Source organism: Nipponia nippon, unplaced genomic scaffold, assembly GCF_047370975.1.
Source record: "Nipponia nippon isolate SJK-2023a ecotype South Korea unplaced genomic scaffold, ASM4737097v1 scaffold_6, whole genome shotgun sequence".
Lineage (NCBI taxonomy): Eukaryota > Metazoa > Chordata > Aves > Pelecaniformes > Threskiornithidae > Nipponia > Nipponia nippon.
Genome location: NW_028262380.1, coordinates 68,138,552 through 68,164,779, shown reverse-complemented (window position 1 = coordinate 68,164,779; position 26,228 = coordinate 68,138,552). Strand labels below are relative to the sequence as shown.

Sequence of the window (26,228 nt, the reverse complement as noted above, 5' to 3'; positions counted from 1 at the left end):
CGCCTTAGAAAACTTGTTTAAGGAAGAGATGATAGTGATACATGCTAACTCAGATGAATAAAGGTCTGGTTAAACAGAAAGACTACGCAAGGCTATTTCTGCTGGGGTTTCATCACATGCTGATAGGGACACAAAATTGCATGTTTTCTCAACGCGGAATAGTGGATTGCTCAGTTCTCTGTGTATGATAATCTTGTGGACCGGAATAATAGGAATGAGATTAAATCGTGCATTCAGCAGTTAAGAACAAAACTCTGTTATTTTATACAGTCCATCAGTTGCGTTGCCAATCTGATAGGACTGTGAACAAGCCTAATGCGTTCTAGTATCGTTGTAAGGCACTAGTAACAGCCCGGCCAGCGCATGGTGTGCGTTTCTGTTTATTGGAAATAAATGCATGTACTTTAACAAGAGGTGCATAAAACGGATGGTAAGATGACTAGAGAAATAATAACAATTAAAAAAAAAAAAAAAAACAAAAAACCAAACACCACCAACAACACAGCAAATCAACGTTCCATGAGGTGAAATTTTAAAAATCAGGTTTGTTTAACTTAGCAAAATGAAGACTGAAAAGAAATACAATTTAATGAACACATTTTGGGGATTTAAGCATTTCTTCTTCCTTCCTAGTATCTGAAATGAAATCAGGGAATGGTAAATTGTTGTGCACAAATTCTAACTGGACATTTTTAAGATTTCAGACCTGGAGAGAAATGATGATTTGCAACATCCATCCTTATAAGGACAGGGCTAAGAAACTGTTATTACATCAACATGGAAGTTTGTGTACTCATGAAAGGACCAGAAATTAGTCTTGAGCGTGTCTCCGAAGGGAGGACTTGAAATGAGATTTGGTTGCCGCTGTTGTGTACCTATAGTGTATTTCATTCACCTTTAACAGTACTTCAGGGAAAGTTTATTTTTGCACTGACTGGCTTCAGTAGTTGGTTTCTGAGATCACCAGGATGTTGTATTAGGGTTTGGGGTCACTTTTTGAGACAATGATGAAGTTTCAACCGAGTTTGATGTGGAAGGACCTGTTCAGGGTGTGTCTGTGGGGTGGTGGATGTTGGGCCTTGCCCAAGGCGGGTGTCCCTCTCTGCAGGTGCAGTTTATGTCAGTCGGCTGCTGAAATTCTGCCTCGGTACAACAACGAGAACTGGCCGAGGAAGGGCGGGATGCCTGGCGAAAGGCAAGGAGGATGGCGGTGGCTCTCATCGAGCCCGAAGGGGTCCTTGCCCCTTTCCCTCGCCGGCCCGCCTCGAACGAAGCAGCGGTTAACGGCCGCAGCGGTCCCCCGCCAGCGGGGGGTGAGGGCGCATGCGCGGCGCTGCCTCAGCGCCGGGCCTCCGGCGGGGTGGGCCACTCGCCCGGCGGCCGGACGGGTTCCGGCTCAGCGTGAGGGCGTCACTTCCCCGAGGCGGGGCCGGTGTCGGGGTCGGGGCTGTCCGGGGTCGCGGTAGCGGGGAGCGGTGTGGGTGTGCACCCTCCCGAGGCCGCCCTGTCCCCCCGGAGCGCGTCGTGGCAGCCGGGTGAGCCTCTCCCAGAGGCTTCGGAAAGGAGCGGCCTGCCGGACCCTCGGAGGAGCTCTGCGTAGGTCGATCTTTTAGGCTTTTAGCGGTGGTGAGGTGGGTCAGAGCAGGCCCAGAGAGCGCGGCGGTTGTGCCTGCTGCTGCGTTGTGTCGGTCCTCTGGGAGGTTTCAACTGCTCGAGTTGATTTCTAAACGTTCTTGTGTCTTGACCACTTCCCCCTCCCCCCGGAAATAAGGTGCAAAAAGCTCATCCTGAATAATTGTTTAAAAAAACCCTGCAGCCGTGAAAATAGAGTATACGGCAATTTCAGTAAGCATAAGGGTTGGTTTGTTCATGGATTTTTAGGGTACTGTGTGTGTTTTTAGAGGCTGTCTTATTTAAAAGTGCTTTTTATTTATCTGCTTATTTATAAAAATACTGTTTTCATTTATTAAGTATGATAATAAAGAGATGCTATGCTATTGAAATTTCCATAGCTGCTTTTTGTTCTCGTTTATTCCAACGGGAAGAGGGAACTATCTTTTTTTGGTTAAAACAGTAGGTGTGAATAAAATAAAAGCTGATGGTTGCCTGTGTACATAGGTTTCATTTGAGGTCTTACAAGTGCTCTGAAGGAAGTAAAAATGTTTTTCTTTCTCTTTAGGGCTTCTGCAAACAAGTGAACTGATAACCTTTGGTACTTTTAATTCCAAACAAGATGAAGATCCCCTCTTTGCTGCTGAGACTCCGTTGTTGTTATTTGTCTAGAAGAACTTACTTCACAAACTTTCACTTTGCTTCTAGAGCAGATTTGCTGTGCATTGAATCTCTTACGCCAGTGCACCGCTATCGTACAACGTGGATGTGTTCATCAAACAGTTTGAGGAGAGAGCTGTGTCAACAAGTGGCCCCTGACCAGCAAATAGAGGGACTTTCTGACAGAGAACAAAGACTCGTAGACAGACTTTACAATGGACTAATCCAGGGTCATAGAGCCTGTTTAGCAGAAGCCATTACACTCGTAGAATCAACTCAGAGTAGGAAGAAGAAAATAGCCCAGGTGCTACTTCAGAAGGTATTATCCTACCACAGGGAACAAGAAAAGTTAAATCAAGGAAAGCCACTTGCCTTTAGAGTGGGTTAGTCCTTTTATGTCCATCCAGTAGTTGCTTTGATGGAATTACAGTCCTCACCTTTTATTATCACTGTTGTTCTTTAAGCATCATGGTCTGTAGTCTTGAATCATTGGTTTCTTGTGGTTTGTAACCAATATTTGGTGGAGGTTAACAAGCTAGTCTTAGTTTGCATGCTTTGACATGTAAATAACATTCTGAAATAACAGCTCTTCAAGGTAAGGCTTTTGCTTTTAGAATGTGTCTTTTATAAATAGCTAGTAAACCCAAAAAATACAGATCTAGGGTATGAAGTTTTTGAAGTTTTGAAGTATAGGTCAGTAGATAAATTTATTTGGAGGAGAGTAAATAAGGCTGAATAAACCCAATGTTAGGTTGGTATGGGTAGGAGGAGGGGTGGTAAAGTGAGTGCTGCTGTGTTGGGTGAACCAAGGTAGCGTATTTCAAGTCAATTACAAGTGCTTAGTTGGGTATATCAGTTGTGGCGTAGCTTTAATTTGCCTTCGTTGTGATATTGCGCTAAAGTATGAATTGTTATCAACTTAGATGTTGACGGTGCTTGTGTGATGTATTATTTATTTGATTAACAAAATGGTTTTTGTCTTCCCAACGTGATTATTTAGGGTTGTCTGGTCCTCCTGGTGCTGGGAAATCAACTTTCATAGAATGCTTTGGGAAAATGCTTACAGAAAGAAAATACAAAGTGTCTGTGTTGGCTGTAGACCCTTCTTCTAGTACAAGTGGTGGTGAGTGTGAATTAGACGTTTGAGTCAAGTTTCTAATACCTTGTTAGCTGTAGGAGTATCTTTTTGGGCCAAATGGAGGAAAATTTGGGGGCCTATGAAAGTAAAATATTAAAAATAAATGTTGTATTAAGTACTTATTTTTTCCCCATATGATATGAAATTGGGAAATATGTATCAGTGTCCTAATTTTGTCAGGTTTCCTCTTTTCCAGTGTTTGAATGTTGCTTTACAACTTTTTTGTTTGAAACTTCAGATAGCCACGGTTTTCTCTCTCTACTTGTATTCATTCATTTATTTATTTCCCTGTGAATGAAGGAGTAGAAGTGTGTTCGTTTCTGCTTAAATTTCAACAGTGGTAATGCTGATCACTGGGGAGGAAGCACATGCTAATTTAAAACTATTTAGAGGATGCTGCAATCCAAGCATGTCGATTAGGTTGGATTTTAGAACCTTCATTAGTTCTTTTCAATAGGACTTTTTGGATTTCTGTTGACTATACTGGTTTCAAGATCTCCTGATGCAGACCATTTGTCTGTCCTGTAGCATGATTTTTTTTTTTTCCTAAATTTGAAGTTCTTCAAAGTTTTGTGGCTGTAATCTGTCACTCTCAAATCAAAAACTGTAGGGAAATTATAGGCTGACTATGCTTGATTAATGGTATCTCTGACACAAATAATAGAACCTTGATTTTGATCTTTTTCTAATGGGCAGCTGCCAGGGAACATCATTCCTTTTTCCAGCTGCTACACTGTCAGAGACGATGTTGCAATGTGTAACTATGTAAAAGCGGGGGGGAGAACCAACAACTTCAGCGTTGCAATGACCTGGCGCTAAGAAAGACTATATTCTTGAATGCATACGTTCAAGACACATCAATAGAATAGCAAAATATGATAGCAAGACTGCATCAGTTAAAAGAATTGAGCATCTGTCATCTTTTGGAGTGTGCATCGTGCATGTAGATTTCACTGAATCCTATTTAAAGTTTGTATGAGTACAAGGCAGGCAGGGGTGCATGTCAGCCTTCTTAAAAACAAAACAAAAAATCTACCCTCAACGAGTATTAGAATCATAAGGCAGAAGTTTGTCACTTTGGACAGAAACGGCAAAGATTTAATTCTGTGGCCTGCTGTGTATAGGCCTCAAAAAGCCATTCAGGAATTGCAGAATTCATTCTGACCTAGAACAAATTCTTCCTATTTGGTAGCAGTAAGGTCTGCTTATCAGGCCTTTCCAGCTTCTGATAGGCAGAAAGCCCAGGCAGTAACTTCCTAGTCCTTAGAAAAGTCTTGAGTAACTATTATTAGGATATTCCTGTTTGACTGACTTCATCCAAGAGATCTGTCTTTTCTCACTCATTTATTGGCGGGAGGAGAGGGGGAAGTTTGGCTGTTTTGCGCTTTTGAAATAATTTATCATTAAACATTAAAGGTTCTCTATTGGGTGATAAAACACGGATGACTGAGTTGTCAAGAGACATGAATGCATACATCCGACCGTCTCCAACCAGAGGGACACTGGGAGGTGTAACAAGGACCACAAACGAAGCCATTCTGCTGTGTGAAGGAGGAGGCTACGATGTTGTTCTGGTGGAAACAGTAGGTATGTGCTTAGGGTTTTCTTTTAATTATCCTGTTATGATATCTAAATAAGGAGTGTTACTTACTGTGTACTTTCATCCTTGATTTTGCTTATGCTCTCATACAAGGTTACTGGTTGAAAATGAATACCCATTCTGTCAATTTCCTAGTCTAGTATGTTTTGTAAAAAACACTGTTTTGTAAAAACTGTTGCGTTTTGTGTTGTTTTTGTTTGTTAGTGGGATTTGTTCATGGTGCAATACTGGAATCTGTCATAATTACTGTCATGAATGTGACTGAAAGTTTGCAATAAATGGTGAACTCTGGATTTAATTTTTTAGGTGTGGGACAGTCAGAATTTGCTGTGGCTGATATGGTTGATATGTTTATATTGCTGCTACCACCTGCAGGTGGAGATGAATTACAGGTATTTTTCAGTTTCTCTTATTAAGTGGTGGTGTCTAGGACTAGAAAGAGAAACTTAAATCCAAGATGATGTATCTGTCTGTGCAGAAAGTCCATATCTGTAGTGTTTTGTAAATTATACTGCTACTGTTGAAGTCTTTTCAGTGTCTTATCAATTTATTGCACAGTTAGGATTTGATATCGCCCCCCAGTTTTGGACGTATTAGGTTGTAAAATTTTTGTATTCTGTGACTTACTTTGGCCTATTTACCAGTTATATATGATTTTGGGGAGCAACTTTGTATTATAAGAAGATAGAAATCAATCTAAATAGGTTTGCAAACTTGTTCATGTTTTGGTTAAACTTAAGTCCCTACACATGAAATAGGTTATTATGTAAACTCTGATATCTATATTTAGTTTTCTCATGTCAAAGTAGAGTAATAACTAGTAATGCCAGAGGGCATTGGTACTACCCTTGCATGACTAGAACATACACACACATGCATGCACAAAAAAAGTAAGAGCCACCAGAAACTAACAAAGCATTTTGACCTGCTTTTTGTGATAAATGAGCATGTTACAGTCCTGGGTATTTATGATTTCCCTTCATGTTCCATTTAGGGTATCAAACGGGGTATAATTGAGATGGCAGATCTAGTTGCTATAAATAAAGCTGATGGTGATTTAGTTGTGCCTGCACGGAGAATACAAGCTGAATACGTTAGTGCTATGAAGCTGCTTCGCAAACGTTCAAAGGTTTGGAGACCAAAGGTTTGTCTGCTTCACTGTGGTTTGGGGTGGGTGGGTGGGTGGTTTTTTTGTTTTGTTTGGGTTTTTTGGCGTCATCTTCCCTCCGCCCCACCTGAAAATGTGCTGAATGAGTTAGGATTGTTACCATCTCATCTAGCTATACTAGTCTCCTTAGGCTCTTTTATAAAAATTTCAGTTCAGTTGTTTAGCTTTACACTGTGCTAGAGAGTTCATTGCTGCTGTTTGTTTCATGTCTGATCTCAAGGTGTGACACATGAAACACTGTGCAAAGCCAATCCTGCTCCCCATGATTTCTGTCCTGAGCTACAGTCTCAGCACTACAGACCTATTACTAACATCAGTAGCGGTACAAACTTGTCTTGCTTTTTGTAAACCATGCATATCTTAAAATGTCCCATAAGCTATTTCTCCCTCTTGTATAACTCTGAAGCCTATGATTATCTTAGTTCTTTCACTTGTTCAGGTGTTTTCTTTACTGCTTTACTTTTTTTTTAATTTCTGACATAATAAAAGTTCTTGGGCAAGAATCTCATCTACTTGTGTATGCAATTTCTAGATTATTGGAATTCTCATCCTGTGGGTGTTTAGTTTTAATGCAGTATTCCATCTATTAAAAGGTTAAATAAATAAATTATTAAGGAAAAGATTCAGTCCTAATTTTTAGTATGTGTATGTAAAATAAGCACACACGCACACACTGTCACTCCCTTTATTTATAGATGTGTATATATAAAGGAGGTTTGCTCTACCCTGGTATTAAAATTGACCCATTGAATTAAGTTTAAATGAGCTGGGCTGCTTGAGGCTTAGCCATTGTATTGTAATTTTTGTTTCTAGATCTGGTGAGAGGTCACATCTGATAAACGTGACCCAAAAGAACTGTTTGAGACCAGTGAATTAAACAGGTTATCAGAAATGTGTCTCTCTTTCAGTGATGGCAGTGTCTGACAACTGGAAGAAAGAAAATACTGATGTGTAGGGCTGTATCCTATCCATTAGACGGGGGAAAGAGAGAGACTTTTTAAAAAAAAAAAAAAAAAGTTCCATTTCAAAGATCATGTTGGATGCCTGAAATATTTTTGGCAAAATGAATTCCTAGTATGGAAAGCAAATGCAAAAAATAGTCAAAATACCTCCTTTCTGGAATATTTTAAGTCTAAGACAGTAGCTACCAGAGTACATCTGCCAGAATATGTAATTAACTCTACATTTAAGTAAAATGGCAACGCTGTGCCTTTTAGCTAAGCGACTCATTAAAAATGATTTTCACTCATTATACAGGCAGTTGGACAAGGCCTGTTTATCCCAAATACTATGGATCTCAGGGTCCAGTTATAGTTGGTAGAATCCCAGTTTTTGAGATCTTTTTTCAAACAACAAAAAAAAAAGTAGGCAGTGCAAAACTGTTTAGAGCTTCATGAAGTGAGTGTATTGAAGTAAGCTTGCCTTTCGTATTTCTTAATTTTCATGCAATCTACCTGATGCAGTAATTGAACCCTCAAGTCCAGTAGTTACTTGGCTTTAAAAATTCTTCTGAATCCAACAGGTAATGCGCATCTCTGCCAAAACTGGAGAAGGTATCTCAGATATGTGGGATAAAATGACAGAATTTCGTGACCTCATGCTCACAAGTGGTGAGTTGATTGCCAAACGACGGAAACAGCAGAAAGTGTGGATGTGGAATCTCATCCAAGAAAATATGTTGGAACATTTCCGGAGTCACTTGGCAGTCAAGGATAAGATTCCACTTCTGGAAGAAAAAGTTCTTAGTGGTGTCTTGTCTCCTGGGCTGGCAGCTGACTTGCTACTGAAAGCATTCAAAGATGGTCTCTAAGTATTAGATTCTATTCTGTTCTTGTTAAGTGCTTTATGTAAACATGAACATTAAATACAGTTTTTCTATGTGTGGGTTCAAATGTTTTACTGCAGCAGACATCAATAGAATACCTATCCAGTACTCTGCAAAAATACACCGTAGGATTCTGTATATGTGAAGATCACGACAAATCCAAACACTCGCTCAGAGATTACTACAGACTATATTGGAAAAAAGTACATTTCTGTGTCTTCTGTTTGTACACACCATAGATCTGTTGGCCAAAAATGCGTGCCTGTGTCAAAATGTGACGGGTTTTGGGAGGGTGGAAGAGAAAGGCTTGCGGTGGTGCAGTTTTATTCCAATTATGGGACCATGTTAGAGCAGTTGACACTGCCGCTTTCCATTCTAATATGGTATCAGCTGTTGCCAGTATGGATTGCTTTTTCTTTCCTCACCTTGAGTGACATCAAGGTCATCGGACCACCTGGCAGCACCTGACCACAGTTCTTAGTTTAAATAAATTGTATGCATATAAATAGAATATAGTGGTGTTCGGTCCCTGTTTAGAAGCTATAGTTAGTTATTATACACTATAGACTAGGACAAGGGAATTTCAACTGCCCTAGTTTCTAAATAGATGTTTTAATACAACAGCAAAGTTTAGTTAGACTTTTTTTAAATGCAGACATCGAATGGAACAAATGTCATCCATGATGTTTTAATAGAAAATGTCTTTATACTAGAATAATTGATTTCTAATAGTAACGGTTTGAGGTTTTCTGATCTGACTTAAGTTTTTTGGGTTCAAATAAAATGCCCGTTTGGGTTTTTTTTCCCCTCTCTTGTAGAAGACATGACTGCTTATAATCAAAAGTACTCTTTTTTTTTTTTTTTTTTTTTTTTTTTTTCTCCTCCCTTGAGAGCAAATCTGGAGGAAGCATTTTCCTAAGCCATGATCTAGAAAGTAGAGCTCTTCTGGTACCTACTAAACATGAAGGGTAAAGTGGAAAAGCGCTGATTTTTGGAGACCTGACAGAAAACCAGTAAAATAGCAAGAGATCTTGTGAGTTTAATGTTGCTTATATGAATTGATTTTAAAAAAAAATTGGAAGTGATTTTTTTATAGTCTTGATTTTCTGGACACGTACATAAAAGGTATGGTGTCTTTAATTTTTATTCTAGCTCAGTTTCACCTGTTTGGCTTCCTAAGAAGTATGTGTTTCGCACAGCATTTGAGTTCTGGCAACCTAAGTCTGAATTTTGGAGATAATTCCAGGGTAGCAATGAATTGGTTTACTTAGATCCTCTTTCTTTTTTTCTTTGCTTTTTTCCTGGAGTGATTTTTTTTCTCTTCTCTTCCTTCCCCTCATCCCAATTGTTATAGTGTGTTCCCAACTAAGTTTACTTTTTCCTGCTTCAGAATTTTGATTCCTGCATAGGTATAATGCTATCAGAGAAGATAAATGATTGTTGAAAATGGTGAGGGTTTTGTGTCCTTTGGTTTGTCAAAGTGGCACAAATTAAACAATGCAGAAGAAACCTCCATCCTCAGTGCTAGCATTTCAGGTATTTTTCCCATTGTATGATGGTGTCTGTATAATTGTCCCTGTATTTTTACTCTCAAAATATGAAGCACGACCAGAAAGTAAAAGGCAAACTGCAAGGCAAAGGAAAAACACTTTGTAATTAAAAGCAATGATCCCCATGTATATGTGCAGTGAAATATTAACAAAGAGCATTGTGGTGGTTTGTGGGACGTAGAGCTGAGGCATTTCTTTGCTAAGAAATTTTGCACCAGTGTAGCTGGTTTCCACCACATAAATTGTCAGAACTTCAGTGCTCTGGGATCCCTTATTACTATTTCTTAAACTTTGCATCCCGAATGAGTAATTTGGGATTGCTGCAACCAGTTACGTAGAAGTAGCTGAAGGAATGTTAGGGGGTGGCAGAAGCACAGCGACTTTGTTAGGACTGTGCTGAGTTGTTGTGAAAGAAATGTAGCACTTACAGTTTCTTTTCTATTTAAAAAGTCTCCACTGAATATGACAGAAAGTGCCCCAAACCAAAAGCAATGTCTTCTATCCTTTCAGCTTTAAAAATTAACTATATTATGATGGTACCTAGTAGAAGTGACAGTCAGGTGGAAAAGGAATTAATGAGAGCAACAGCATTTTAACTGGTGAGTTGTCAACTTTTTGATAGTCCGTTTGTTTCAGGTGACAGTTTTTAAGGGTACCTCATTTGTGCTTATCTGTTAGATCAAACCCTTAATATTGTCATTACTTTTTCTTTTGTCAGGGGCTGCTGTTTTCGTTGTCTGTTTTATGTGAGCTGTCAAGCAAGTAAAATCGAACCTGCAGCTTTGTTTAAATGACAGCTGCTCAAGCAGAATATGTTTTACCACTTCAGGATGTTTTCTGGACACAGATCTCTCCATCCACTTCAGCCATGGGCCATCGTTATTTTCTCATTTTGTTGCTTCTTTTAAAATACTGTTAATTTACTAATGAACTTTTAGCAGAAGAGAGTACAATGGATTAAGCAAGTTCTGATTCAACTGCATTTTCTTCTTAAAGTAGAGCATTGAATGATGATTAGATTTGCTTTCTTTATGCGTTCATTTGTGCCTTATGCTTCAGTAGACAGAGAAATACCCTTACACTAAAAAGGGTCTTCGGAAATGGCACGATAGATAAGGGTCCCTTCTTTGTTTTTCAGTGATTCCCCTACCAAACTGAAAAGCTGTGCTGTGCAAACTATGAACTGAGCCTCACATGTGAGAATCAAATTGTTTGGTTTATAGCTTGTAAAATTTTGCTGTGACATGTTTTGGAGTCAGCTGCTGTTCAGTTAATTGTGCAGTTTTGTTTATGTCCTCACGGGCTGGGGAAATGCATTGTTTTCAGAAGGACTGCATAGTTTTAGCTGGTAGGCTACAATTTAGTAAACAATTCAGTATTTTCCAAGATAGGGAAGAGCATTTCCAGCTCATCATTTCTAGCTCTGTGGGCTTAAGTGGGGTAAAATGCATTAAAACATTGCCATTCAAGTAAACAGGCTTCTGAAAAAAGATAGTAAACAAATCTGTTGAGTAGGGTGTTGACATATCCTAGAGTTTCTAGAGTTGTTAAGTTGCTCTCACGTTAACATTTAAAGCCACAGCTACTGCAGAACAGTATGAGAAAGCAGTGTAACTTTATGAGAAAATAATAGTAAGATTAAGCTTGTAGCTAGAGGTATGATAAACTGTTACACAAATTGGTATGGGAGGTAAGGAGTGAACTCTTCAGATACACAGGCTTGTGTCCCATGAAGTCTTGCAGTTGTATGTAAGTGTGAAACTTTTCCCCAGGTCCCTGTGTAATAGATGTTGCTGGTGTTTCACAGCTGGAAAAACAAGTGTGGTGAGATCAAGTGATTTACCCAGGACTCTGAAACAGGTCAGTGGAGTATAAGGGTTACAGTTCAGTAGTCTTTACTCTCGGCCCCATGTATATTTACAGCCATGTTACTTCAGGTTGAAAAAATGCTCTTAGCAAGTTCATGCTCTTAGTGTGACTTACTCCTTTCATATCTAATCTCTCTGTTTCCCGTGACAGGACCCAGTGACCCCTTCTTGACTACCGCTCTGTTGTAATGTCCTGCTTTAAGTAATAGAAAACTTTTCCTTGATATCTAATCTGCCCTCACCTTTTGTAAATGCATTACTTCCTGTTACGCATGCTTATTCAGTCTTTATGTTCTCCTTGCATATATTGTTTCTTCATTTGTGAAATCTGCAGTGTGTTGGCTGTCTATTTGTGGGTGTTGAGATTTTTGAGGATGGAGGTTGAGCAAAGCTAAAGAATGCAAATGAACTTTTTTTTTTTTAACCTTATGCAGTTCCTTTCCTAAAGTTTTCTTTCTTAAAGTAACATGGCAAGATTCAATTACTGACTTGCTCTGTACTGCTGTAAACATACTTATTTCCCCTTTACTTTTCCTTACTCGGAGTGCTCTATTGCTCCCCCCTTGGATGCACAGTCAAGAAGTAACATTATCCATGAGTTAAAATGAGAAACATTTTTACAGAGCTTAGTGCTTCTCTAACTATTCCTGCTGGACTATTCTGAAACAGATCTCATTTGAAGAATGATTGAACAGAAGTTGATAAAACATGTATTTAAAGAAAAATAAGTGTGTTCCCCTGGAACTTACGATTTGGACAATCAACAGTGCACGGGTTGACTAGCAACAGGGTTTCTCTTCCAAAAACTAGTTCAGATACTCCATGGTCATATTCCTTACAGTTTATTTAAAAATAACCTACTCACCCCATGTTAGAACATTAACAAAATCTGTGGACTGAGAACAAAATTTTTAAAATTAAAAACTCACAAGCAATTACAGTACATATTTATAACAGAAGTATGACAGACGTATTCTGTTCCCTGCTGCCATACCAAGGTGTGGTTCAACTGGTGAACAAACAAGGAAAAGAGGAGCTAACGTTCCTGGTACTCTATGGAGAAGGTACATCATGGAGCAGCAAGAACAATGTCTATTTTTCTCTTTTTTTTCCTCCCATGGGAGCATAAGAATTATCTTGGACAATTCACTGGCAAGCTGCAGAAACTGATGTGATCCACAGTGTTTGCTGTGTGAGGTTTACAAAGATGATAAATTTAATTCCCTTTTCTGTCTTTTGGATTTGTATGTTGCGGGGAGCTAGTCTAATGCAGACACTTGTCCTTTGGAACTAGGTGGGTTTGTTTGTAATTGTGCTCTAAGTGGGGAAAAGCTAGAAGTCCTTGTAGTTTGAGTAAATAATTGTTCACTTATAACAAAAGTCAAAAGCTTCACTTTTCAGAATGCATGATGAGATTCCTATGTTTTTCCTTAAAATACTATGGCAAAGTGAGTTCCTGCTGTATGTTAGTTACTGTGTCTTCATTTTCTCTTATGTTTAGATCTCTTTCACTGGTAGAGTAGTGTAAAAAAGCTTTAGTTTAGTTATACACCTTTTTAAATTACTCAAATATTCATAAAGTTAATCAGGAATTAACAATATTTTTGCTTTGTTTCTTCTATTGAAAGTGACTATTATAACCTAAAGATCATAACCTATTATAACCTAAAGACTATTATAACTTCAGATGACTGAGCGGTCCTGCACTGTGGCAGACTGCGGTGGCTGGGGATGTGTGATGTCCGTATAATGAGAAGATACTCTCATTGACTGTGTGGCTCGTAGCATTACAAAGTCACACTGCTAGAAGGTTTCTCTCAGCCCTGAATCTATGACACGAAGATCCTGTTTGTTGTTTTCTAATTGCAACCAGTGGAAGACAAGAGTAATGTTAGTCTTTATGACTTGTTGCTTAGCACCGCTGATCAACAAAAGTACAACCTTTTCTTTTCCTGTAACCTTGGTGAACCCAGGCTTGGACAGAGCTCACCAGCAGAAGACAAGGATTTCTGAAGTCGTGCAAAACTGTTGTTCAGTGTCTGTTAGCAGCATCTGTGGCAAACTGTCTCTTCTTGACCCCTTCGTTACCTTTGCCCTTTAGTCGTCTTTCATCAAGCCTTAGAAGAAAAGAGGCACCATCCTAGGAAGGTGTGGAGGATGGGAAGTTTAGAGACAAGCCAACTGTGCTAAGATGTATCCTGCTGCTTATGGGGAAAAGGAGCTGAGCTGGTTCCCAGGCTGTGATGTCAGACCTTCCTCTCATGGCAGGAGAAACAGACTTCAGCCATCACAGTAAGGATTATTGTTATTTAGAGAAGCTTTCCCAGTATTTTGGAGTAGGCAAAATAATTCAAAGAGGAAAGGGGAAATTAGGGTGCTAAGAAATTCCTGGTTTTACATCTCTTAGGAAGGATTTCATAAACTGAACTAGAAGGGTTATTGAATGTGTTTGAAAATTATTAGGGATCTGCAGTGAATGTAGATATAGACAATTCCCCCCCCCCCCCCTTTTTTTTTATCTGATCAAATCTGGCAAAGCCTGTAAAATAAACGCAAAGAGTAAGTTGCTTGTTTCACCTTACTTCTAAACTGTAGCTTGTTAGTCTAACTGGACAAAGGATCTTTAGTGACATCACAAACTGCAACAATTAATGTGCCTTATGATGTCAGAAACTTAGACTAGGACCTTTTACTGTTCCTCAGATGTTTGTCTTCTAGATCTAAGCAAGAAACAGCTAAGTATTTGTATACTTTTTCTGCCAAAAATGTTATGATCCTGAGACATCTCTAAGCTTGTGGACGTTATGTGGACAATAATGCCTTGTCAGTCTGCTGGTTTTCTCCTTCCCCCCCGCCTTCACCTCCACTACTGACTTCTCCCCTCTATCCACACTTCAGGATTCATTGATAGCTGTTAACAGCAGTACGAGTCAACGTATTAAAAGGTCGGCATGTGTTTCACAAGCCTGTTACGCTCTGGTGTCCCTTCTCTTCTGAAGTTCAAAGAGAAACTCTGCTGTTCAGCTATCCTAGTCTTACAGAATTCATGGAGAGGACTAATGTTGCTGTAATCGCACAATTGAGATCAGATACTCATTCCAGAAAAGGCAGCCACACAAGAAACTGGTTTCTGTCCGATGTGTCGTGTCAAAAGCGTGGCAAGTGTATTGTATCTGGCAGAGCTCAATCAAGTAAAATAAACAGCAAACTGGACTGTGAATTACTTTGCAAATATTGCTATTTTTTTTTTTAATTGCACAAATCTTAACCCAAGCAATCTACCTGGAAATCCTGACTGCTGTCTGAGACTAAAAGGAATGACTTTCTATGCCCTTGCTTGCTGAACAGAGCAAATTTTGTTCACAGGATTTCTTTTTTTTTGAGCTGAGAATACAATTTGTCTGTCTGCGGTGAGCAATAGCTGCTAATACTTGATATCTCTAGGATTCAGAATTCAAAACTAGTAGCTGAAGTCACATTCCTAGCTTCTGGTTTACAGGAGAAGGAGGGAACTTAGGGCAAAATCAATAAGCTTTTAAAAACACTTCCAGTGAAAGCAAAAAACTTTTTTGTTGTTTATAAGTGGTGCGATGCAGAATACCTGACTGGTTCCTTCTGTGTGCAGTGGCAATAGAACCTGAGTAGATTTGAAAATTAATGTTTCAAACTTGAGATAATTAAAATATTGTTATCTTTCACCTTTCCTTTTAGCTATCCATTAGAATGCGGCGTTCTCTTATAAGCAAAAAAGTGTCTTTACTGTGGGACTCTTTAGTGCTGTCATTTCCACATCTGCAACAACTGAGCGGACCATGCCCACTGTACAGCACTAGCACAACTATAAGCCACTGAATGTTTTATTTCATTACCAAGATTAATCAGTTGTTCCGCATTACGACGCGTTGACTAGCGAAGTCCCAGTTTCATGTCTTGCAGGATGCACGTGGCTTTCAGTTTAGCTGCAGACACTGCTCCACACACCCGTTCCCACCGCACACAATTCCTTGCTGTGCGCTTGCTCATAGTAGAAATGCTACTGTTTCTCCATACCCTGACATCAGGAAAGGACAGCATTTGAGCACGTGCCTAAGTGTGATTAAATAGGGGTCCTAGAATACAGCCTGCCTGAGTTTTGTCCCATTAGGTGAGTCAGTTTTCCATTTTTGGGGTAGTAAATTTCATATGCAATGAAACAGGAAATTTCAGAGGGAAACTGGAATAATTAAAATAATCTTGTTTGGTCCACTGCCAACTCTTTCATCTTAGAAAACATTGCTCTGGAGACATGCACAGATCCTGTAAATGAACCTAGTCTGGATAGCTCTCATGTAACATTTTGAACATGTATCCCTTAGCGAGCATCTAAAGTTCAAGGACATTTCTGTGGGACAGTTTGAATGGGGTTTTTTTCATAATTTTTTTTCTTTATTGGCTGCTGCTTGAGATTAAGGCTGGACTAAGTGGATCCTCAGGTTAGCGTGGCATTTCCTCATGTAGACTGCATCACAAAATCACCCCAAAAGAAAAGTTTTTTACAAACAAGACTTGTATAACTTAGGAAGAAAAATTATTTTGCATTGAAAAGCTGAAATAGAGATTTAAATATTGCACAAGCTGGATAGAATTAAGGCTGCTCCTGTTTTTTAGTTTCTAAACCTAAAAGCCATAACATTTTTTCTCCTCCTGTGCTTAATCTAGAGTGTTTGCAGTAAACCACCTTGTTTGCGTATGAAGAAATTGCAACGGAGAGAAACAAATTGCTACCGATGACAAAGGTGAATCTTTTTGTTCTGGAAATTATTCCTCAGCCAACTTCTCAGTAACTTCATTTTCTAGATGATTTTTGATGAGACAGTGACAGTGATTCACAGAGAAACCGATTGCTTAGAAAGTTTTCTTACGACGACACTGCTGGAAGGGCAGTGAATGGGACCGGGCACCTGAAGGCTAGCTGGGAGCAGCCGCAGTCCTTACATCCCAGTTGCAGTACCTATAGAGAGCCCTTAGATGGTGCTGTATGGCAGCGCTCAGCCCTTCGGTACCCTCTTCAGCGTCCCAGGGGGTAGCTCCTCCACGGGGTCAAACTGCACTAGGGACGCGTTTGTCCTAGCTGAGGGTATGTTTTCATAAACTGCTAAAAGGCCTCCTTAGTAACTGCCTAATTTCTTGACCCACTGATCTTGGGCTACTGATGAAATGTAAACTTTTTGCATGAAGTTGTTGGGTAAAAAAATTAATTCCAAAATGTTGCATGAATAAGTTGTAGAAGCAAAAGTGACCGTCAGGGCCTGTGTGTTCACATCAGGGTGTTCCACACAAGTCAAAGCTTTCTGCCCGGGAGAGAAAACGACTCCCTTTGTTTCCTAACTGTTATACCCAACCACTTGCTAAGTAATGCATATTATATATGCACATGACATGCATATACATTTTCTGTATATCCATGGATCCATAGCTCAGGTCTAAAATTTTGCCATAGTTCACTCTGGAGAACATGGATGAGCTGTCTCTGGGCACTGTTAATTAAGATCAGTAAATGCAATCTGTCAATAGAGACGTATTAAATATTAAATTCAAGCATGGATTTCAATAACTGCTATAGTTTATTTCTTATAAAACTTGAATCATTTAATGCTTAAACGTGTGTCAAATATATTGCTGTCTATGTGTAAAACAAAGTGGTTTTAAATGATAGCTAGAGAGTTCTTAAGGGCATTTGAGGATCATCGTGATGGAAGAATAGTGTTCACCCTGGGAAATTCCTCACATAAATATGGGTGTGGCGGTGTGGCTTTCGGGTTAAATCTTCCATGCTGTGAAACTCGCTTTATTTCTGAAGAACTGGGGATGCAGACTTGGGAATTTGAGTTGTGCTGTCAATTACAAAGGAATTGAAATGGAGTTTCCTCCAGCAGGATGGGCCTGAAGCCATGAAGTAAGTTTTACTTGGAAGCTGTTGGTGAAATTATGAAAGGGAGTCATTAGACAACTCTCAAATACTGTACCACTATCTAGCCTTTTCTTTTGTGGTGAGGCAGGAGAGAAGTGAGGTGTTGAAAATAAATTGATCTCTGCCCCTTGGAAAAGAGTTAAGTGATTGGTTTTTTCTAAGTTGGGAGTGTAGCCTTCCTATAGTTTTCTAGTGTGATTATGCATGTTCCGCTAATTTGTAATGGACCAGATTGTTTCCCACCTTTTACCACAATTTGAGGGGGTTAAGCCTGGGAATACTCCGCCAAAGCAAATTAAATAATTCATGTTTTCAGAATGACTTCATTTAGTCATGACTTGTATTTATTGAGAGAGAGAGAGAGAGAAAGAGCGGGTGTTGTTACAGTCTCTGCTCTATTTTTTTAATCTCTGTAACTTCCTATAACGCAACTATTTTTTTTGACCTTTGAAATGTACCAGACTGCATAAACTGAGTATCCACTGTGCGTTCTGCTTGCCCCAGTAATTTTCATCCTATGGTCCCTGCATGCTGTTATTTTAGGTGTATCCTTTGCCATTATGTGAGTTGTTAGCATTACCCCGAATTCTGCTGGCATCTAGGGGGGAACAAGTACTGAGCTTTTCTTTCTTGTGTGTTGAGAGCCTCTGTAGCTGAAATCACTGACAAGTTAAAATGTTACTAGGTGGTGACTTGTAGCCTAAAGCTAGTGGCTGTAAGTTCCCATCTGTGAAAAGGGAATCTTGTATCTCTGCTCGATATGTTCTTCCAGCTGCAGCTAAATTTCTGCTGTGTTGAAAATCCTTAAGCAGCAGCAGTGTGTCACACTGATCTGGCATTTTGCATCCTCAAAGCTCTGCTCAGATATTTGGACTGAGAAAAGCACTCTACCGAGCTGAGAGGTAGGCGAGTGTCACTACAACTTTACTGAAAAAGAAGCAGCCCTTGAGAGGTTAAAGTGACTTTCCCTCATCCCACAGCAAGTCAATGGTGGAGCTGGAATTACAACTCAGGAGGTTCCTGGCTCGTGCTACACTACAATGCTGTGGAGAAAGGTCATTCCCCAAAATAGTACAGAAGGTTCCCGTTTGTTATCGATAATAGGGCAACACAGGGCTCTAGATGTATTAATAGGTCGCTGTGTAATGTCCTTAATAATACATAATTAGCAACCTTGCAAAATGGGCTACATCACATTTTTCTGGGGCAGTATCACTTCCACAGTTAGTTTTGTCTACTATACTCTTGATAGGTATTTTTGTTTTGGCTCTTCTAACACAACTTTATTTAAAGTAAATAGGGACATTTACAAAGTAGGCATGAATAGCCTCCCCATTAACATCATGTTCAACTCACCTTTCAGATCCGTACAGCTCCTCTACTACAATCGGTACATGTTTGTGGGCCCACGGGCAGCAGCCGGGGCACTTTGCCACTTTGACGCCGTTGAGCAGAGCTCTGTCTGCCTGGGGAGAATACAGAGGTGAGAGAGGACCTTGGTGGCAACGTTTTCCCTGTGTTGTGCGAGACGGAGCCAGCGCTAGCATTACCTGGGCAGCGTAGGAGCTGAGGTGCAAGCATGGGAGCCCGCAGAGGTGCCGGATTTGGTGATGGTCTTTAGGCCTTCCAGGGAGGAAGGCAAGCCCCATCCCCACCCAGTGGGACGGGGGGAGGATGCTGAATACTTGTGAGAGGGTTTTCATTGAGATTTGGTCCCAGCCATTCCTCAAATGTCCCCGGGGCTGGGCTATCTGGTAGGTATTGCTGGACCTTGTAGATTTCTTTTTTAATCTGCTTTTTATGAAATGCTCTTGATTCCCTTTGAACTTATTGGCCTCAGTAGTGTAGTTACTGAAGCTTTTTGTTTCTTGTTTTTCCTCTAAATGAATGATTTGAACTGCTAGGTTACTTAGCAAATTCAAAATAGTCACCGAGTAGTAATTATGAAGCTTGAGTTTATTTTTTTACTGAGCACTTAGATCTATGCATCTGCAACTGAAAGAAGAACAAAATGGTATTTTCTCTTAGCCAAGTCTGAAAAATTGCAGTGAATAATGGTGGGAAGAACAACATTCACAAAACAAATAGTTATTGAATCAATTTACTCAGCCCTGTTTTGGTTTGAGTTTGGATGAACTGTTTCCAAACACCAGAGGAAAAAAAAAAAATGGAAAACAAAATGTGTAAGGAAAGTTAAGAAACCAGAGCATGTACAGCATACAGAAATGGCAAGGGTGCTGTTCTCTCATCTTTATTTCTGCAGATATATGTATTTGAATTAACAAAGCAATAGGAGCTTTATGTGCCGCATTTGCTTTTTAATGCTTGTTGGTTGAAATAATTGGATCTATTGTTGTGGGCATTGGGAATGCCAGCTTGGCTCTTACGGTCACTGACTTGTGAACATGACCTTCTGGAGGTCAAAACACTGGAGAGCTTGCTCTGTTTAATTCTCAGAGGTACCAGTCATAATAGTTATTGCTTTGAAAAAACAATGTAGATGTTCCCTGCCTCTATCTAGTTTGTTGTTTGTACTGAATTGTGGTGTGGTTTTTTGGTGGTTTGTTTGTTGGTTTTTTTTTTACCAATTTATCTCTTTAACTATTTTCAAGTGGATTCAAATTTTCTGAGGGCATGGTTTGGTTTTTGTTTTTTTTTTTTTAAACTGCAATTGAGTTTTCACAACTGAAGTTGGTTAAATAACTGATCAGAGATTGAACTGTAAATGTTAGTCAGTGGTTTTGAGTGATGTTTTGGTACTTGATCAGGGATCCTGCTTTCATTCTTCCTGGTGATCAAGTCAGCCAGACATAGTCAAACAGTCCCACGTAGGAAAAACAGTGTACTTTCAGCGAGAGAGAAAAAAAAATAATCTCTTGTGATTGATGCCAAATGATTCACGGTAAATGCTGATGGCTACATAATTTCAGCATTGAGTGTATCTGCCTTCCCTACTAGGGAACTCCAGAGAGATCTGAGTAAAACATCCCACAAAAAAGAGACAAATGATCTCTTTAGAGTCTCTCAGTTCATGCTCCCGGTCTCGTCATTTGGGCAGTGTGAAGTTTGAGTCCTTGTGGCGGAAAGGGAGGTTTCGAGGTCTGTGCGGTTTGTGTTTTCTGGCATCAGATGGCTTAGTGGTTCCTCTTGGTACGAATCCTTTCCAAGAGCTAGGGAAGTTGTTGTCAGTCCTCAACTTCCATCCCACAAACCTGTCAAGACATATAGTATTTTAACACCAAGCATGACATGAAACAACCTGTAGATTTTGTGATCCATCACCAGATCTGCTGGACTTACAGCAAACCAGTCGTGGCATTGGTGGTTAGATCACCTCCTGTAATGTTCCTGGATGGTTCAGATGGGGATAGTTGTACTTACTCAGAACTTCTTTATCTCTCCCTAAAAAACCACCAAGATAATAGCTACCATGTTGCCCCTATCAAAGGTTCAATTTGAGCTGATTTGAATCTTGTTTTTTTGTTTCTGTTTTTTGGTTTTTTTTAAATCCTAGTGAATAGCCTTCTTGTGCCACACTGCTCCTTAAAAATGCTCACATTACCAGCTGAAATCTGCATCTGCTATAGGGCTGTTTGGGATCTGTGGCTAGGCTTACTCTGGAATTAGGAGAGTTTAGACCTCCTTAAAACTGGACTCCTGTTTACAATGGATTTGAGTATTTTTATGTCTTGCTAGAGAGCCTTAGTTTTTTCTCTGCTGCTCTATGGCTTGGTCAGGGAAAGCAGCATGCTGTATATCTGCCTGCACTTGTTTGGAATTGATGCGGTGCACTGTGTGTTGTACTCAGATTTACAGCCAAGGTAAAAGGAACAACCACTTGTTACCATCGTTTTTTTCCCCTCTTCAATATGTCAAACTGCTTGCTGTTCCTTCAGAAGTGTATTGGACTACTCGGAACCAGGGAAAATGTGCTAAAGAAAATGGTGAGCAGAGTCCTAAATCAGTTGCCTCAGGTCTCGTGTTCTTCTGGGTTCTGCATTTCTGACTTGGTTTTGACCAGGCTTTTTCACTGCTTTGTGATGGGCGAGAACTACTGAGGTTATAAGAGGTTTTGTAGCTGGAGGAGAGAAGATGCAGGGCTGGCAAGATCAAGACTCCCAGCTGTTGTGTAAATAACTTTAAGGGCATAACTTTTTTCAAGAGGCCTGTTTATGTTTAAGTAGTCCAAGGCATTGCTATTAGTCAGGAAACCTGGGTTCTGTAGCCCCAACAGATTCAAATCCATTTGGATCCTTCCCCCCGCCTCCTTATTTTTCCTTGATATCTGCTGTTTACATGGTGTGGCCTTACTAAAACTATCCATCCCTCAAGTTTTCCTTCTGCTCATGTTTTAAGATGAATGTGTATTTCTGCAGTCTTTCTGGCAGTGAATGGCACTGTGTATTGTTCCCGTTTTCCTTACTTCTGTCCGTAGATGGAAAGCTGCTAGAGCCGATGTGAAATTCATGCTACTTTTAATTACTAAGAGCAAAATCTCACTTTTGGAAAGCTCCTCTCTTTCGTTTCCTCCCAGACAGTACCTCTGCATCACTGTCTTCTGACGCATTTGGGAAAGGCTGACAGACCTCTCTCTAGCCTGAGAGGGCAGGTTGCGATCCTGGCAGCAAGAGGCACCTGGCAGATGCCGCCCTCTTCACCAGCGTTAGATGTGATAAGGGAAAATGCATTTTTCAGTTGGAGTTACAAAAGGATCTGCGTTAGTCCCTCGCCCCAAATCCCGACCGTTGCTCTTCAAAAGATGCTGAACTTCTGTCACACGTCTGAGTGGCTGGTGTCACAGGAATGAAGTCTTTATTTATAGATGTATATAAACAAAACTCAATCTTCCTCTACAAATTGTCAAATTATAATTCCCAAAAGCTGAAGAATCTGCAGTCCATTAACTCTGGAGTCAATGAGTGAGTCTGAATCTCTAGAAAGAGCACCTTTTGTTCAGAAAGACTTGTTTGTTTTAATTTGCCTGCTGACATGGGTTGTCTGCAGTTTCTTCCTGAAAAAAAACAAAAGAAAATACTGCTTTTAAAGTGTTTTTTTTTTAAAAAAAAGGTCACTGCACTGTGGTATTTAGTGTGTTTGCATTATTTCATATTTTTAGTAAAAGAAATCCTGTATAGTTGAGGGGCCATATGATATAGTGGCAGCACAGACAAAATAAGATATGCAGTCAGGGGATGAGGATGGATGACTACTTAAACAGGGTGTTCATCTTTTGACATTATTTGTGCAAGGGAGAGGGGAGATCATTGGAAGCAGGTGCCCTGAGCAGCTGGTACGGCTGTCTGCTGTTCACCTTTCCAGGACATGGGTTTGAATTACGCTGTACTGTTTGATCATAAACAGGAAAAAAGAACCATATTTTGAACTGGAAGTACTCCGACATTAACTTCCATGCTTTATAAATTAAGAAAAAACAGTTGTTTTGCTTCAGGGCCAGCCTGTGAACCATGGTGGATGCATTTCCTAGTTAGGCTGCATTAATCTGTTTTCTGACACCTCTCATGTCATTGGTTTCGGGTCCTCCGACAGCTCTTTGATTAGAGCCTCAAACTCCTGCCTCTGCATTCCTGGAGAGTTTTATTGCCAGTCCCAGGAGTTACCACCTGAGTCTCCGGTCCTCTCTTTAACGACCTGAAGACTGGATGGGGTCTGGCACGTGCTTGATTGTCCATTAGTAAGAGAAACTGTGCTTTTTCGCATCCAGAACACCACGAGATATATCAGTATGGGCAAATGGGTGGTGTGAGGACAGGCTGCTGTCCTCTCTTGGGCTGTCGCTGCCCAGTGTCCCAGATTGCCTGCTGGAGTTGAAAAGGGTGAGGCTTTCTTCCCTGCAGTTTCAGAGCACTTAGCAGCTGTCTCTGGCCTGTGTCCATGGGTGGGAGGTTTCTCTGTGTTCTCCCACCTTCCTGGGAGACCTTTCAAAGACCTTTGAATAGGTGGGAGGGGATCTTTCCTTGAAGGTAGCTTTCTTCGTTGGCTGGAAGGAAAGGGGCAACAAGGCTACCATCAGAATTCAAGTTGGATGCTTCCTTGGGATGGTGTAAGATTTCTGATTGCGCTTGACTGACAATATTGATTGCATTATTGGGTGTTGCAGGTGCTTTTTCCTTTTATGTTAACAGAAAGAAGTCTTCAAAACATCCCCTTGCGTTACTGGGCCTGTGATGAGAAGATCTGAGGGACTTAGCGGTCTTACGGTAGAAGCAGGATAATTGATTTGAGTTTCTTATGACACTGCAACTTGTTACAACAAGTGGGCCACCCTCTGCAAGAACAGAGCAAGAGGAGACAAGGTATGTGCACTTTTGTGAGTACTGTTGGGGTGGAAGTTCTCTGGCTTTCAGTGTTTGCACAGTAAATTCAATGTCAACATACATACAGACAGCAGATCTCAGAGGAGTTAAAGGTAAATAGCCTTTCTTTTTGAGGTTTCTAGAAAGAGCTGCAGAGCTAAGGGATTTCTTTGAGTTTTTGGCCTGTCATGAATTGGCAGATGACTTGGGAGGAGGTAGTCCCTGGTCATTTGGCAGTGCCAAGAGCAAGCTTTGAACCGTGTAGGCTTTTGGCAGCTGGGGAACATTCACACGAGAGACTTCAGAGTCCTGGCCTCTCTTTGGCTGCCAGTGACAGATTTTGGTGATCTACTTTATTTTTATTTGGTCATTAAACGTAAAAGTTAGGTGTCTAAGTTCCTCTGTCAGTCTAGCCCAGGAAGCTAAAAAAGTCCCATGGGAAACAAATTTTCTGCACTATACAAAAAAACACCCCACCCATTTTGTTTTGGCTCCCTAAATGTGGAGGATTCTTGAAGTCTTTACCACAAAATAAGACCCTGGATCTCGACAAGCTATCGCTTAGGTGACAAAAAACTAATGACGGCACTCACGTGACTGGTGCTGCCAATGGCAAATACAAAAGTTGAGGAACTGACTGTTTCAGTGACAGAATCAAAAATCCTGATGGAAAACGTCCTGTTTCTAAAGAATGCTCAGAAAAACCTCTCTGTGTAAAGGGTTTTGGGAACCAGATCCAAAGGCAGGCAGGCAGGCAGGCAGAACATGGCCAGTAGCGCTCATCGTCAGGAACCACAAGTTCTGCTCCACAGGAAATTCCTGTGTCTTTTAAAACTTGTCTGACAGCAAAACATTCCACTGGAAGAAACCTCTGAGCAATCCCAATTTCTGGATTTTTTAAAATTCTTCTTTCTTCTGAAGTGTTAGTCAGTAGCATTTACCCTGAGAGCAGGATACTGGCTGGAATTGAGGAATGAATGGGCCGATCGAGCAGGGTCAACCCTTTTACCACATATGGAAGTGAACTGTGAGCAGAACGAGCTTTTCATGTAAGCAGAGAGGGCCAGAGGAGGGTAACAGCGACGGTCACGAGTACAAAGTGGCCTCTGCGTGTGGCGAGAGCGAACAGAGTGGGACTGTCCAGCTGGAGGACCTGCAGCAGGCGGCCGTAAAACAGCTCGGGGAAGGCTAATCAGGAACTGATTTTTGCAGTGCGAGTAGCGAGGGGGCAATTTAGTGTATCGCTGCAGCGAACAAAGTACTTTTTTACATAGTGGGTTTGCATGTAACTTGTGGAACAATGCTGTGCTGGAGATATGAATAGTTTTGAAGACAAGACCAAGTTCAGTGACAACAGGTCAATCCAATCATAATGTCTCGGGCAGTCACAACAGGAGGACCTCAGATATGATTTGCAGCACCAAAGGGACCTTAGTTAGTTAGATAGAGCTTAGAAGAAAACAGAAATGGATTCTTTTTTTTCCTGTTAAATTCCTTGTTATAGGAGTTGAGCTGGGCCAGGATACTGGGAATGCCGTGGAGGGGGGGGGGCTTTCCAGGTACACGTGCTACCGTGACTGCAACATGCCCATGGAGCAGCTGGAGCTCAGCCCCAGGCGAGCGTTGGGCCATTAGGTGACGTGTGGGGCCGTTGAGTGGGCCGGGACCATCCCCCTGGCGCTGAGTCCTGCCAAACCTGAACGCCCTGATGGCTCGCTGTCGTAAAGCAAAGCTGCTGCAACCCAGTTAAAGAAGGTACTTGTGAGAGCCTTAGACAGTAGCTACGCACGCGTAGATGTGTATAATAACCTTTTACGGTGTACGTGGCGTTGTTTTCCTGTTAAAATTGGATGTGAATTAAATTTTATGATGCAATTATTAGCTTAATAGATGAGCCACAGGAAAGTAACAATGTCTTTACCACAAAATACGTTTATCCATAGAATTTGCAATCCCAATTTTGGGAAGTGATTAAGTGCACCCTTAATTACATTTTCCGGGTTTGAGTGGCTGGAGGACTGTTCTTCTTAGAGAAATCTGTCACTTTGAATAAGAATGAAACTTGACTGGTAAAAATGCAATCATATTGCAGTATCACCATATAACTGGATCTTACTTATTTTTAATGGAAATGTCAACTTAAAAGATGCAGTGCATATTTTTAAATCACATTAACATTCTATTTAGATCTTTTCATTAAGTTCTAGGTATGCAGTCCCATTAAAAATGGGTAGCTAGGTGCAAAAACATGAAGTCTTAATGCTCGCTTACTAAATATTCAGCATGCAAACAGGCATTGCTCTGATAACACCTGCGAACAGAGCTATTCTGGTACGTTTTAAAAGTGTCGCAGGCGTGAGTGACAGCCACCAATCTACGCGTATTATTTCAGAATCACACTGAGGGAGGGAGCACTCCTGCAACTATTTATCTTTGCTTATATCCCCATGCCATGTAGATTTTTTTTGCTGAATTTCAGGAAAAAAAGATACTGTGATTTTATTGCTAGAACAAGTACTGCTTCTAACTGTGATGGAATGCAAT

General features: G+C 40.5%; 1 protein-coding gene across 2 annotated transcripts; it reads left to right on the top strand.

Moving 5' to 3' along the window:
* Positions 1–1,367: 1,367 nt before the first annotated feature.
* Positions 1,368–13,908, top strand: MMAA (metabolism of cobalamin associated A). Of its 2 annotated transcripts, XM_087735969.1 has the most exons (8): positions 1,368–1,596; positions 2,180–2,654; positions 3,272–3,394; positions 4,826–4,996; positions 5,316–5,401; positions 6,004–6,153; positions 7,700–7,979; positions 11,325–13,908. In XM_087735969.1, the coding sequence occupies exons 2-8, from the start codon at positions 2,234–2,236 to the stop codon at positions 11,378–11,380; spliced, it is 1,287 nt and encodes a 428-aa protein (XP_087592095.1). In that variant the 5' UTR covers positions 1,368–1,596; positions 2,180–2,233; the 3' UTR covers positions 11,381–13,908. The 2 variants fall into 2 exon arrangements, with proteins under 2 accessions (XP_087592095.1, XP_009467042.1); XM_009468767.2 differs by lacking the exon at positions 11,325–13,908 and having other exon boundaries at positions 1,369–1,596; positions 7,700–8,055.
* Positions 13,909–26,228: the final 12,320 nt, after the last annotated feature.